The sequence below is a fragment of the Carcharhinus amblyrhynchos genome, chromosome 8 (assembly GCF_965287045.1).
Source record: "Carcharhinus amblyrhynchos chromosome 8, sCarAmb.v2.hapA, whole genome shotgun sequence".
NCBI classification, from domain to species: Eukaryota; Metazoa; Chordata; class Chondrichthyes; order Carcharhiniformes; family Carcharhinidae; genus Carcharhinus; species Carcharhinus amblyrhynchos.
Genome location: NC_137331.1, coordinates 71,819,924 through 71,833,909, shown reverse-complemented (window position 1 = coordinate 71,833,909; position 13,986 = coordinate 71,819,924). Strand labels below are relative to the sequence as shown.

Here is a 13,986-nt window from a genome sequence, read left to right as displayed (position 1 = left end):
TAGTGCATTTGCTATTTCTCCTGCCATCTCTTGTAGTACCCTGGGATGCATTCCATCAGGACCAGGAGACTTGCCTACTTGAGCCCCATTAACTTACCCAACATTACCTCTTTTGTGATAATGATGGCTGCTAGGTTCTCACCTGCCAGAGCCTTCCTGTCATCAATTTTTGGCATGTCCCCGGAAGGGTAGGGCGTTTTCGGTCCCTGAACAAAGAACAAAATCAGCCCGGGAAACAGGCCCTTCGGCCCAACGAGCCCGCGCCACCATCTCAACACCACCAGTCCCCCTCTCCACCCACGACCCCTGTCTAATGTTTTATGGTCATCCAGATTGAGGGAAACTGATTTAGGGACAATTTATTTCTTGCCAATCAGCTTAAGAGCACATCTTTGGGGTGTGGGAGGAAACCGGAGCACCCGGAGAAAACCCACGCAAGCACGGGGAGAATGCGCAAACTCCCACAGACACCGGCCCAAATCCATGTGTCTGCACAGCAATAGTCACTCAGCTGTCGTCTTGCCCAGTATCTGGTCCAGTTTAGGCACACACTAATGACATGAAGCACTAGGCCAATCTCGAACAGCCAAGAGCAGCCCCAGTACGACCCATTGTGTGTATGCCCCTCGTTGGACGCAAGGTGGACCGACTTAAAACCTGTGAATGAAAAGAGAAAAAACATTATTATCATACCATACCCATTTACATTACCAGGGATGCCCCAATGCTAATGACCCTTATTTAAAACAATCTCCTATATCCACCCATCTCCAACCCAGTCATGTGCCTGTCTAAGTTACTCTTAAATGACTCTAGCGTGTTTGCCTCCACCACCTTACTTGGCACAGCATTCCATACCCCCACTACCCTCTGTGTGAAAAACCTCCCTCTAATATCTGTGTTGTACCTCTGGTATAGTACCGGAAGATTGGAGGTTAGCGAATGTTGTCCCATTGTTTAAGAAGGGGAACAGAGACTTCCCCGGGAATTATAGACCGGTGAGTCTCACTTCTGTTGTGGGCAAGGTTTTAGAGAAAGTTATTAGGGATAGGATTTAGAGTTATTTGGAGAGTAATGAATTGATTGGAGATAGTCAGCATGGTTTTGTGGCGGGTAGGTCGTGCCTTACTAACCTTATTGAGTTTTTTGAGAAAGTGACCAAAGAGGTGGATGGGGGTAAGGCAGTGGACGTGGTGTATATGGATTTTAGTAAGGCGTTTGATAAGGTTCACCATGGTAGGCTTCTGCAGAAAATGCAGATGTATGGGATTGGGGGAGATCTAGGGAATTGGATCAGGAATTGGCTAGCGGATAGGAGACAGAGGGTGGTGGTTGATGGTAAATATTCATCATGGAGTTCGGTTACGAGTGGTGTGCCTCAGGGATCTGTTTTGGGGCCACTGCTGTTTGTAATTTTTATTAACGATCTGGATGAGGGTATAGTTGGGTGGATTAGTAAATTTGCTGATGACACCAAAGTTGGAGGTGTGGTAGATAGCGAGGAAGGGTGTCATAGTTTGCAGGAAGACTTAGACAGGTTGCAGAGCTGGGCCGAGAGGTGGCGGATGGAGTTTAATGCGGAGAAGTGTGAGGTAATTCACTTTGGTAGGAATAACAGATGTGTCGAGTATAGGGCTAACGGGAGGACTTTGAATAGTGTGGATGAGCAGAGGGATCTAGGTGTATGTGTACATAGATCCCTGAAAGTTGGGAATCAAGTAGATAAGGTTGTTAAGAAGGCATACGGTGTCTTGGCGTTTATTGGTAGGGGGATTGAATTTAGGAGTCGCAGCGTTATGTTGCAACTGTACACAACTCTGGTGCGGCCGCACTTGGAGTACTGTGTGCAGTTCTGGTCCCCACATTACAGGAAGGATGTGGAGGCTTTGGAGAGGGTGCAGAGAAGGTTTACCAGGATGTTGCCTGGTATGGAGGGGAGGTCCTATGAGGAGAGGCTGAGGGATTTGGGGTTGTTTTCGCTAGAAAGAAGGCGGCTAAGAGGGGATCTTATTGAAACATATAAGATGATTAGAGGTTTAGATAGGGTGGATAGTGATAGCTTTTTTCCTCTGATGGAGAAATCTAGCACGAGGGGGCATGGCTTTAAATTAAGGGGGTGTAGTTATAGGACGGATGTCAGGGGTAGGTTCTTTACCCAGAGGGTGGTGAGGGATTGGAATGCCCTGCCTGCTGCAGTTGTAAATGCGCCTAGTTTGGGGGCGTTTAAGAGACCCGTGGATAGGTTTATGGATGAGAAGGGATTGGTTTAGGTTAGTGGGTCATTGTTTTGTAACTGGTCGGCGCAACATCGTGGGCCGAAGGGCCTGTTCTGCGCTGTAATGTTCTATGTTCTATGTTCTACCTCTCCCCCCTCACCTTAAGTCCGAGGCCCCTTGTCCTACGTGTCTCTATCATAGGAAATAGCTTACCTCTGTTTACTCTATCTATACCCTTCATAATCTTATATACCTCTATTAGATCCCCCCTCAGTTGGCGCCTTTCAAGGGTGGGGGTTTTAGTTAAGTCGGACAGCACGGTCAGTGCAGGCTTGCAAGACTGAAGGGCCTCTTCCGGTGCTGTAATCTTCTTTGTTCTTTGTCTGGCAGCATCTGTAAGGAGAGAAAAGAGCTGACGTTTCAGTTCCAGGCGACCCTTTGTCAAAGCTTTGACAAAGAGCCATCTGGACTCGAAAACATCAGCTCTTTTTTCTCCTTGCAGATGCTGCCAGACCTACTAAGATTTTCCAGCGTTTTCCCTTTTGGATCCCGCCTGCATTAGCTGACTGGATGTGCCGCCCATCATCCTCTGAAATTGTTGACCAGCTCCCCACTAGGCAGCCATTAATTGGCCATTAAGCGCATTATTTGAGGTCTTACAAAGGCAGAGGTGGGAGTTGGCATTCCATTAACTTCCAGAACAGATTCCCGCTCACTGCCGAGGCTCATAAAATTCAACCCTCGCCCTGGGGTACTTTGTACAGCTTTGATTTCCATACTTAAGGATGGATATGCTTGCATTGAAGGCTGTACATCAGAAGGCTCGTGAGATTGCTCTCTGGGTTGCTCTGTGATGAGATGCTGACTAAGTTGGACCTGTACTCACTGGAATTTAGAAGAAAGAGAAGCATCCACATTGAAACCAAGAAGATTCTGAAGGGCTTAGTAAGGTAAACAGAGGTTGTTTCATCAGACTGGAGTGTCTCGAACATAGAGACACAGTCTCAGAATCAAAGGATGATCCTTTAGGACTGAAATTAGAAATTATTTCACTCAAAGTATTGTGAATCTTTGGAATTCTCTATCCCAACAGTCATAGATGCTGCATTGTTGAATATATGCAAGGCTGATGTAGACGAATTTTTGGAGTTTCAGGGAATCAGGGGATATGAAGAGCGCGTGAGAAAGTGGAGTTAAGTTTGATGATAGGTCATGATCATATTGAAAAGTGGAGCGGACTCGAGGGGCCATCTCATTTATTCTTAGTTATTGTGTTCTCTCCATTTCAGTTTTTCTAGTGATCTCATTCTTTGTGACAAAGATGGCTTCAGCTCTTTGCACTTAATTGAGGTGAGGTTGGGGAGGCATGCAAAATGAGTAAGGAGATGGTTGGTATTGTAGAAAAAAAGCAGAAATGTTCTTTGTTTTCTGGGAGTCAAGGTGTTGAGTGCAGTGGCAAGAAAGTTGTGCTGAACCTTTAAAGCTTTGGTAAGCCATAACTGGAGTGTTAGTCCCAATTTGGTAACCACACTTTTGGAAGGATGTGAAGGCGCTTAACAGTTTTAGTTTTATTTATTTATTTGTTCATGGGATGTGGGTGTCATTTGCTAGGCCAGCATTTATTGTCCATCCCTGAGGGCATTTAACAGTCAATCACATTGCTGTGGGTTTCGAGTCAAATGTAGGCCAGATAAGGTAAGGCTGGCAGATTTCCTTCCCTAAAGGAAATTAGTGAACGTGATAGGTTTTCATGACAATCGACAATGGCTTCATAGTCATCCCTAAATTTTTAATTCCAGATTTTTATTGAATTCAAATTTCACCTTCTGCCGTGATGTGATTCGAACCCCTGGGTTCCCAGAACATTACCTTGAATCTCTGGATTACTAGTCCAGTGACAGTACCACTAGCATCACCGCCTGTCCCAAAGAGGATTTACCTGAATTGTTTCAGAGTGAGGGAGTTCAACTACAAGGTTAGGTTGGAGAAGCCAGGTTGTTCTCAAAGGAAAATTTGATAGAGACATACAAGATTAATGCTAGGTTTAAATAAAGTGGGCAAGGCAAAGCTATTCCCATTAATTGATGGAAAAAGTTTAAGGATGCAGAGATATGTTTCAGGAAAGCGATGTAAGGCAGCTATGAGGAATAAAGCTTTGATGCAGTGAGCGGTAGTGCCCTTGAACTCTCCTACAAGGGTATTAAAAGCGGAGAAGACAATTGAAAGTACATTCAGTTTTTTCAATGGAGTTGAGGGTCGCTGGCAATATAAACCTTTGTTGCGTATTTCTAATTTCCTTAAGTTGCTTGTGGTGAGCTGCCTTCTTGTTCAATTTCAGTCTATCTGTTGTAGGTACACGTATTGTGCTGTTAGGAAGGGGGTCCAGGATTTTGACTCAATGACAGTGAAGGAACAGAAATGTAGTTCCAAGTGAGGATGGTGTGTGGCTGGGAGGGAAACTTGCAGATGGTGGTGTTCCTCTGCATCTGCGGCACTTGTTATTCTCAGTGATACAGGTTGCATATTTTGACACCCCTGTTGAAGGTGAGTTTGGGTGTTGCTGCACTGCATCTTGTAGATGTTATCATACTTATGTTACCCTAAGCTGATGGTGGAGGATGTGAATCTTTAAGGCGCTGTGGGTTGCATATCAAGTGGGCTGCTTGTTCTGAATGGTATCTAGCTTGCTGAGTGTTGTTGGAGCCCATTCATCCAGGCAAGTGAGAAGTGTTCCATCACAGTTTGGACTTGTGCCTAGTAGATGGCAGACAGGTTTAGAGAGTTAGGAGGCAAGTTGCATGCTGCAGAATTCCCAGCCCCTGGTTGGCTCACAGAAGTTTCAGGTCAGTGGAATTCCCACCCTGGGTATTGATGATAATTGGATCTCTGTGATGGTATTGCCATTGAGCATTAAGAAGAGGTGGTTAAACTTTGCTGTAGATGACCATTGTCTGGCACTTGTGTGGCGTGAGTGTTATTTGCCATTTAACAGCCTGAAACAGGCCTTGCTATAAGTGAGCGTGCTTCTGAGTTGTGAATGGTACTGAGGACTGTAGAGTATAGAAAGAGGTTTTTTTTTAACGATTATAATTGATCAGTTTCTTTACCTGATCCTTTCCTTGACTAGCACAAAGATAGATTTAAAATATACTGCTGTGTAAACAATTTGAATCTATCTTGTTCTAGACAACCGAAGATATTTTGGAGTTTTCATCTGATAATGAAACCATAAAAGAAATTGAGCTGTGTTCAAAGCCCATTCCATCTATTTCTGCACAACCGACTATATCTACTTGTGGATCTGAACGTGGCAAGACTTCTGTTAGATCAGCGAGTGATTGGCTGAAAAGTGCACAAGCATTTCTACAGACACCTGAGAAGCAAAAGAGAAAACAGTTTAAAACCCCAGAAGATTCTGCCAAAAAGAGGAAGAAATTTGTAAGGTGAGCCAGGATGCCAATTTGTACCTTTTGTTGGATGACGCACGTGCTCAAGATTTATCAATCATGCTTTTTTCAGTAATTTACAGTAATTTTGCAATTTCTATTCAAATGTTTTATACATTTCATAACCTTTATAGCAGGTTACTGAGAAATATCAGATGCGTTGGTTATACTAAGTATTCCTATAAAAGTCACAATAGGCTCTCCCTTCTGGAATAAATTTCAGTTGTACCAAATAATATTTCACACTTCCACTATGCATTTTCAAAAAATGATAGAATTATTGAAATTTAAAATACTGAAGGAGGCGTTCGTCACATCATGTTTGCGCTATCCAGTCTAAAATCCCTTTCCAGCTCATGATCTATTGCCTTGTAGTTATGGCACTTTAAAGTGCATGTCCAAGTGTTTTTTAAATGCGGTGAGTGTTGCTACCTCAATCACTCTTTTAAGAAGTGGGCTCCAGAACCTCCGGGGATATAACACACCTCCTCAACTCCCCTCTAATCCTTCTGCCAATCACTTTAAATCTATGTTGTCTGATTATTGAGGATTACTTTATATTCTGAATAAATTTACAGAAGATTTCTTAACGTTGAGCTAATTATACATGCTAAGCTAAAAGCAGAAAAAGCCAATTAACCGGTTCAAAACAAAATTGAACCAATTCCAACAAAAGCCCAACAGTTTTGAAAACAGTTCTCATGATGTGTGAATAGAAGGAATTAAACTGAAAATGCGGAAGTGATAAGCTCAGAAATCACCGAAGAGGGTGCTAAAGTTGCAAGTTTATTTTCTTTCAGGTTTGAGGGTGTGTCCATGTCCATAAAATGCTTTTGTTTGATGCTTCAATTTCTTTATATTTTCGCGCATACTGTAATACAAATTGCAAATGATGTCTCCTGGAAGGATCATGGATAATTTAAGTACGAAAATTAAAATTAGGTGCAAGGATGTTGATACCCCCTTTATAGAGTCCATGACATTTAATTTGAATTGCAGATGCATTCTGTTCATTTATGAAATTAAGCCTTTTAAAATATGTCCAAACCAGCAGCGCATTCTGTAATGCAAATCTGACTCTCGCACCTGTCCTCATCCCTTTTCTCTGGACCTTATGATAACTCCAAGGCAGACTGGCGTTTACTTGGATTGAGAATATACTGATTTAGCTATTTTAAGTAAGCCATTTCTATTTCTATGTAGTTTTAGAAAGGGTATGGGTGAATTCATATCATCAAAACAAAATCTGAGAATTCGAAAGGGCATTCAAAAATGTTGGCCTTTTAAGTGCAAACAAACCAGTCTTATGTTTCAGGCATTTCCAGTTTTTAATGTTGAAACTCATAGCTAGAAATGGTACAAGTAGAAATCTTAACTTGTTTATAAGTGATTTATCTGAATGCTATTTGAAGGGAGGCATTAACAATTTGATTTGTGGGATCTGACACATGGGGGCTGTGTTTTGTACTTCCAGATGAGCCTGACTGACTTCTTCTAATATTGGGTTTGCAGTTTGTTATACTATTCACATTCCATGTTTCCCTGTGAATATCAAATAGTGATATAGGCAGTCTACATTCTGACTGTGAGACTAAAGGACCCTCCATCACAAGCTTGCAGACAGATGAAAAAGATTTCCAAGCTACAAAGCATAACTCGACATTGTATTTCTTAATGTTATCACATTGTAGCAGTATTTTTGTGTCACACTGCGGTATAGCACTGTGGGTCAGAATGTTAAAATTTGGTGGGGCATAAAACCACTTGTACAGATTGGTCACTTGTCTAGAAGGAAAAAAAAATGACAACTGGATTCAATGATATTGTAACTTGTTTTATGGAACACTCTCCCTATTCATAAGGTTGAATCTGCACTTAACCAAGTTGCAGTATCCAAAGGAATATATTGCTTATCTTTGTTCTTTGGCAGTGAATTGGCTAGAATACACGCGCATATTGCTGATGTGTCCCTTTTATTTGGCTTCCCCGGTTAAGATGCATCCATACAAGACAGACATCCCTTCCCCTCCCTTTCCCCTCCCCATTCTCTGTGTAATATTGCACAAAACTGTCTATTCTCCTAACTGTTCAATTTACTATCACTACTGCTCTTCCAGTCCTTCACCCACCCACCCATTCCATACAGGAACCCATGGTGCCATGGACTTGGCTCTAGCTGCACTCACCAAATGAGCCATAGCCCTCTTCAGCATTCAGAACTTGAGAAAGTAGGATGCACTTAGGCATCTTATATACTACTGGCCTCTCTACTTGACTGATTGGTGGTCATCCATTCCCTCACTCCCTGCATGCTGTTAAGCCAAGAGGTAACAATGTCTACACGAGCTATCTATGAATCTTTCAACCTCACAGAATGCAGTAATGCCAGCTGCTGCTAAAATTCTGAAATCTGAAGCACGAGCTGCGGCAACTAACATGGGAAGTATCCTGGACTTGCCATATTGATCAGGATATGCACTTTAGAGGATGTAGCAGCACTGCCATTCCTTTATCTATTCGTTAATTATCCTTACTACTGCTATTAAAGCTTATTAATGCGAATAAACCTTTACCTATATTAGTAAACCTATTTCTATTAATGCATTTTACCAAAACAATGAACTTGCTGATATGGCTAAACCCTACTAATACTTAATTCATCTTATTAGTAGTAAAAAAACTTGCCTTATAAAAAGTAAGTACAAGATTCACCAGTTTATCCCCTAATTTAGTTAAGATAAATAGGAAATACACATCAGCCAGTCTTCACAGTGGTATCACACCTGATTTTACTTTCCGTAAGCAGACTCAGAACCCACAGAGTGGCTCCTGGTTAGGTGCTTTATGCCCCATTGTGTTCTTGCTCCTCTTCATCTGTCTCACAGTGAATTCTTGCTCTCTCCTACATTGCTTATGCTCCATCATGCCAAATCCCTGCAGGAAACAGGACAGGCAACAAAGGTTGTTAACAGAGCATGCTATTTTGTTGTCTTTATGCCAGAATTCTGTTAGAGAATGCTGCTTGCAGTTCTGGCCATCAAATTACGGGAAGAACATGATTGCACTACAGTGGGTACAGATGAGTTTTACAAGAAAGTTTCTAGCAAAGGAGAATTTAAACTACGAGAAATGATTGGCTCAGTTGGTGTTTTTTTTTGCAACATAGGAGGTTAGGAGAGTTATAATTGAGCTGTACAAATTCATGAGGGGGAAAATAGTGAATAAGAAAGGACAAATTTCCACCAGCAGAAAGTTCAGTAACCAGAGGCATAGATTTAAGAAATTAATAGAAGGATTAATTGGGAGTTCAGTAATTTTTTTCACACTACCTGAAAGATTGATAGAGGCAACAACCTTCATTGCATTAAAAACAACCATGAGATATGCGCTTGGCATGCTGTAACCTACAGGGTTATGGATCAAAAGTTGGAAAGTGGGATTACTCTGGATGAACTTTTGTCGTCAGCATGAACGTAACAGATTGAATGGATCTTGTCATAAATCAGTCTTTCTTTCTAGTTGAATGTTGACTGCCTATATTATCAGAATGTTAAATTTAGACCTCTTTAAAATGTTGTGGTCTGTAACTGAGTATTAAGATTCAAATATCTGAAATTTAGGATAAATCTAACTAGTTTATTTTATTCACTGCAGGGGAGGATTAGCAGAGAGGTTAAACAGATTACAATGCAGAGAGAGGTCCGCCATCAACTTTTGGAGGCATCAATCTCTAACTGATTCTAAAATTCATGCAGGTAGGATTCTTGTACCAATTAAAGAAATAATCTTTATATCAGAATCACTGTACAAACCTACTTTTTCAAACATTTATGTACAGGAACTGTGGTCAGTATTATTTCTTTTTTTTCATGGAATATGGGCATTGATGACCAGACCAACATCTGTTCTTCGTTCTTAATTGCCCTTGAGAAGGTGGCAGTGAGCCACCGGCTTGAACATCTGCGATCCATCTGGTACATATACACCCACAGTATTCTGAAAGACGAAGTTCTGGGAATTTGCCCCAGCAACAGTGAAAGAACGGTGATGTAGTTTCAAGTCATGATGGTGTGTGACTTGGAGGGGAACTTGTTCTGGATGGTTTTGAGTGTTGTAGCTGCAGGCAATTAGATAGTATTCCATTACACTGCTGACTTGTGTCTTGTACATGGTGGACAGGCTTTGGGGAGTCAGGAGATGAGATACCATTCCCAGAATTCCCCAGCCTCTGACCTGTTCTTATAGTCACATCATTTATATGACTGGTCTGGTTCAGTTTCTGGTCGGTGGAAATTCCAGCTTATTCATAGAGGGTGTTCAGCATTGATAATGTTGTTGAACACATCAATTCTAAACATAGTTTAATGAATTGAAAATAACATGGAACTTTGTTAGAATGCCAACTTGATGTAGTTGGCAGTAATTGTAAGAATTAGAATTTGCCGAAGTATGAGACAAACATCACGATTTAAGAATCTACTGGACTAAAACTGAATTTTCTGAAATGCCATTAAAGAAGGCCCTTTTACCTGTTGCAGTGGTTAAGGGGCTATTGGAGATCCAATGATACTCTTTGGAGCAGAGCACCAAATTCTATGGTATGCCATCCAATGTTCCTTCTTCCACAAAAGACATAATTATCATTGTATTGCTGTTTGTGAGGTCTTCCTGTGTGCAGATGGGTGTGTTAATGCATGACAACAGTCATTGTACTTCACAATAATTGATTGTATGTCAGTCTTTTATGATCATGTGCTATAGAAATAACAGTCTACTTTGAACAGTTTAGATGAAACGGCTACAGCTGGTAACAAAATATACTTGGCATTAAGAAAATGGTCCTGAGTGCTTAACAATGATGAATTGGTCGTGGATTCGCTTCAATAAAACTCAGTACAAAATCAGAATTTTGTTTGAAGAACCAAAGTTTCCACTGCCATTGGATTGGTCTTGCGTGTAGCATAGCTGCAGCTCAGACAAACCCAACTAATTTTCTTGTATCAACACAAAAATTGGTTCCTGTTGATCAGCCAGAATGTCTATGGTCACGTGCTCTCGTTAAACAACAATTATTGCTTTCTGGATTTCAAGTAGGATTTCTATTCCATGCTCTCATCATCGCTTGATAAGATGATTAATATCAGCTGTATCAGATATGATTTCGCAGTGAGCCAATCAAACAGATTTATTCTTTATTGCTTACATCTGCAAATCATGCAGCAAGTTATTAAAGGTAGTGCAGCAATTTGGGACCAATTCATGAAAGGATTAAACAGAAACCAGCTGCTTTGAATATTTTTCCTGTAAATATTTCAATCAATAGATAAGCACTGTTCAAATGAGACTAAGTATATGTTAATAGTCGTTTATCAGAATTACGTTGGTGCCTAAACATGCTTTTCCTCTGTGCTTGTTGAAGATAGGTCAAAACCATAATTAACTGATATATTCAAATTGTTCAACTCAACAGGTGGCTTTTTGCTCAAATAATGAACGACCACCCAATAACGCAGTAATGGACATGTGGGTGGAATTTACTGCAGCCAGTGGAGTTCTTGCCTGTCAGTTAGAGAGTCTTACTTCATTCGTTTGGGGAAGGTCTGCCATGTTAATTATCAGTTAGGCACTTAAGTAGACAGCAGCATCTATCTTATCAAAAGTGGGGTACAGGGAAATGCCATCTTCCGAGAGCTGCTAGCTAGTCGGAGACAGGCAGTTCTTTGTTGCAGGCAGCATCATAGAATCCCTGCAGTGCAGGGAGAGGCCATTCAGCCCATCAGGTTTGCACCGGCTATCTGACAAAGTATCTTATGCAAGCCCTCTGCCCCACCCTATCCCTGTAATCATGGCTAATTCATCTAACCTTCGCATCTTTGGACAGTGAGAGACTCTTGAGCATGGCCAATCCACTGAAGCTGCACATCTTTGGACTGTAGGAGGAAACTGGAGCACCTGGAAAAAAAACCCACGAAGATGCAGAGAGAACGTACAAATTCCACACAGATGATCACCTGAGGCTGGAATTGAACCCAGGTCCCTGGCGCTGTGATGCAGCAGTGCTAATCACAATATCACCATGCCAGGAGCAGTGGCAGTTTGACAGCAGTGCATCCATCTGTGACTCAGCATTATTGAGGGATGCAGGCCACAGGTGAGTTAGGGCAAGATGATGGTGAAAGGTGGGAATTGCAGCCAATGGGCTTTGGAGCCTGAAAGTGGACATGGCAAGGTTTGCTTTTTAACTCCCTGCATGGTGACTATTCACAGTAAGAAGTCTCACAACACCAGGTGAAAGCCCAAAGGTTTATTTAGCTAGCTTTTGGAGCGCTGCCACTTCATCAGGTAAGTGAAACTTCTTACTGTGTTTACCCCAGTCCAACACCGGCATCTCCACATCATGGTCACTATTCAGCCAGTGAAGGTTGAATGAGGCCCTTTAGTGGACAATAAGGGCCTGAATTGCTGTCAGGGCATGAAGGCCCTCCATGAGCCTTCTGCTCCAGACTTAATCAGGTCAGAGGAAGGAAGGCGACAAGGTCCCAACTGACACACTGCCACCCAATTAAATACCTCTGCCTCCAAAAAAGTCTCAAGAGGAGGGCATTAAATTTTGCCCATGGTGTCCATCAGTTGCTACCTATGCTATGACTATCTTGATTACATTATTCTGTTCCTTATTAGTAAGAAGATGCATGTCATTTATTTCTGTTATTCTGCTATGCTTGGTGATTTAAATTCCTAGATATGCGTGTCTGCAAGCAATAGCAACAATTTGCATTTATGTAAAACCATTAATGTCGTTTAAACGTCACAATATGCTTTACAGGACTTAGTATCAGGCAAAATTTGCCATGAAGTCTTAGGCAAGTGACAAAAAGCTAGGTCAAAAAGATAGATTTTATGGAACATCGTAAAGGAGGAGAGACAGGTGAAGAAGAAAGGCTTGGAAAGAGTGCATCCAGATGCTAGAATTGGAACAGCTGAAGCAATGATGGTAAAGGAAATTGGAAATGCTCAAGAGGTGAGAATTAGAATAGCAGTGAGTTTGTAGGAATTTGTGATTCTGAAGGTCGTTGTAGTGTTGGGAGGAATTTTAACTTAAAGGCATGTTGTTGGACTGAGAGCAAGTGTAGGGTTATGAGTGAAACGGGCTTTCTACGAGTTACAATACTGGCAGCGGAGTTTTGGAAGAGCTGAAATGTTGAACTCAATCAACAGTATCAGTTTGACTGACTTTTGATGTACTTTGTGCAGAGCAAAATTAATTAAATCAGTGTAATGGAGGAAAGTATACTTGGAATTGATTAGTATGCTGAAGTTCTGTACTTTGTGTCATAGCCTGAAGAGACGGAATTGGTAAGATTGTTGAAGTATAGGACAAAAGTGCTGATGGACACAAAAGAAGACAACTTTGGTTTTCCTGTCCTGTCATTAATTTTGAGAAACACTTGGATCATTCGGGTCTTAATGTCAGATGGGTAGTTAAAGATGGAATAGAAGAAGATTTAAGTAATTGTGAAATCCCGTCAAGCTTTTCAAGTTTTTTACAAGTTCATCTGTTTCACAAGTAGGCTTACATTAACATTGCAATGAAGTTACTGTGAAAATCGCCACACTCAGGTAGATACATTGTGGGAGAATTTAGCATCGCCAGTGCACCTAACTAGCATGTATTTCACACTGTGGGAGGAAACCAAAGCACCTGGAAGAAACCCACGCAGACTCCACACAGACAGTGACCCAAAGCTGGTTCAAACCCAGGTTCCTGACACTGTGAGGCAGCAGTGCTAACCACTGTGCCATAAGAACATAAGAAATAGGAGCAGGAGTAGGCCATCTAGCCCTTCGAGCCTGCCCCACCATTCAATAAGATCATGGCTGATCTGATAGTGGTTCAGTTCCACTTACCCGCCAGCTCCCCATAACCCTTAGATTTCTGAACAATAAGGAAATTATCTACCCGTGACTTAAACACATTTAATGATGTAGCCTCCACTGCTTCAATGGGCAGAGAAAAGATTCACTACCCTCTGAGACAAGAAGTTTCTCCTCAACTCTGTTCTAAATCGACTCCCTCTTATTTTGAGGTTGTGCCCCCTAGTTCTTGTTTCCTTCCTAAGTGGAAATAATCTCTCTGACTCTACCCTGTCTAGCCCCTTCATTGTCTTAGGCCACTATGTGCCCTATTGCCACTATGTCGCCCCATAGCTTTTATTGAAAAGATAACAACAAATTTGAAATGTGAAGGATGTATTAAATTATGAGAAGACACAATGTACAAAATGATGTAAGTATCTACAAATGGCTGAAGCTGGAAATATGAA

General features: G+C 41.6%; 1 protein-coding gene across 5 annotated transcripts in view; it reads left to right on the top strand.

Annotated features, from left to right (window-relative positions):
* The window catches only part of spidr (scaffold protein involved in DNA repair), a 304,782-nt gene that overhangs the window by 79,389 nt on the left and 211,407 nt on the right, over window positions 1–13,986 (top strand). For all 5 annotated transcript variants that reach the window (XM_080194248.1, XM_080194245.1, XM_080194244.1 and 2 more), the window contains 2 exons: window positions 5,403–5,659; window positions 9,317–9,417. In XM_080194248.1, coding sequence (XP_080050374.1) covers window positions 5,403–5,659; window positions 9,317–9,417 — 358 coding nt within the window. The remainder of the gene's footprint in view (window positions 1–5,402; window positions 5,660–9,316; window positions 9,418–13,986) is intronic.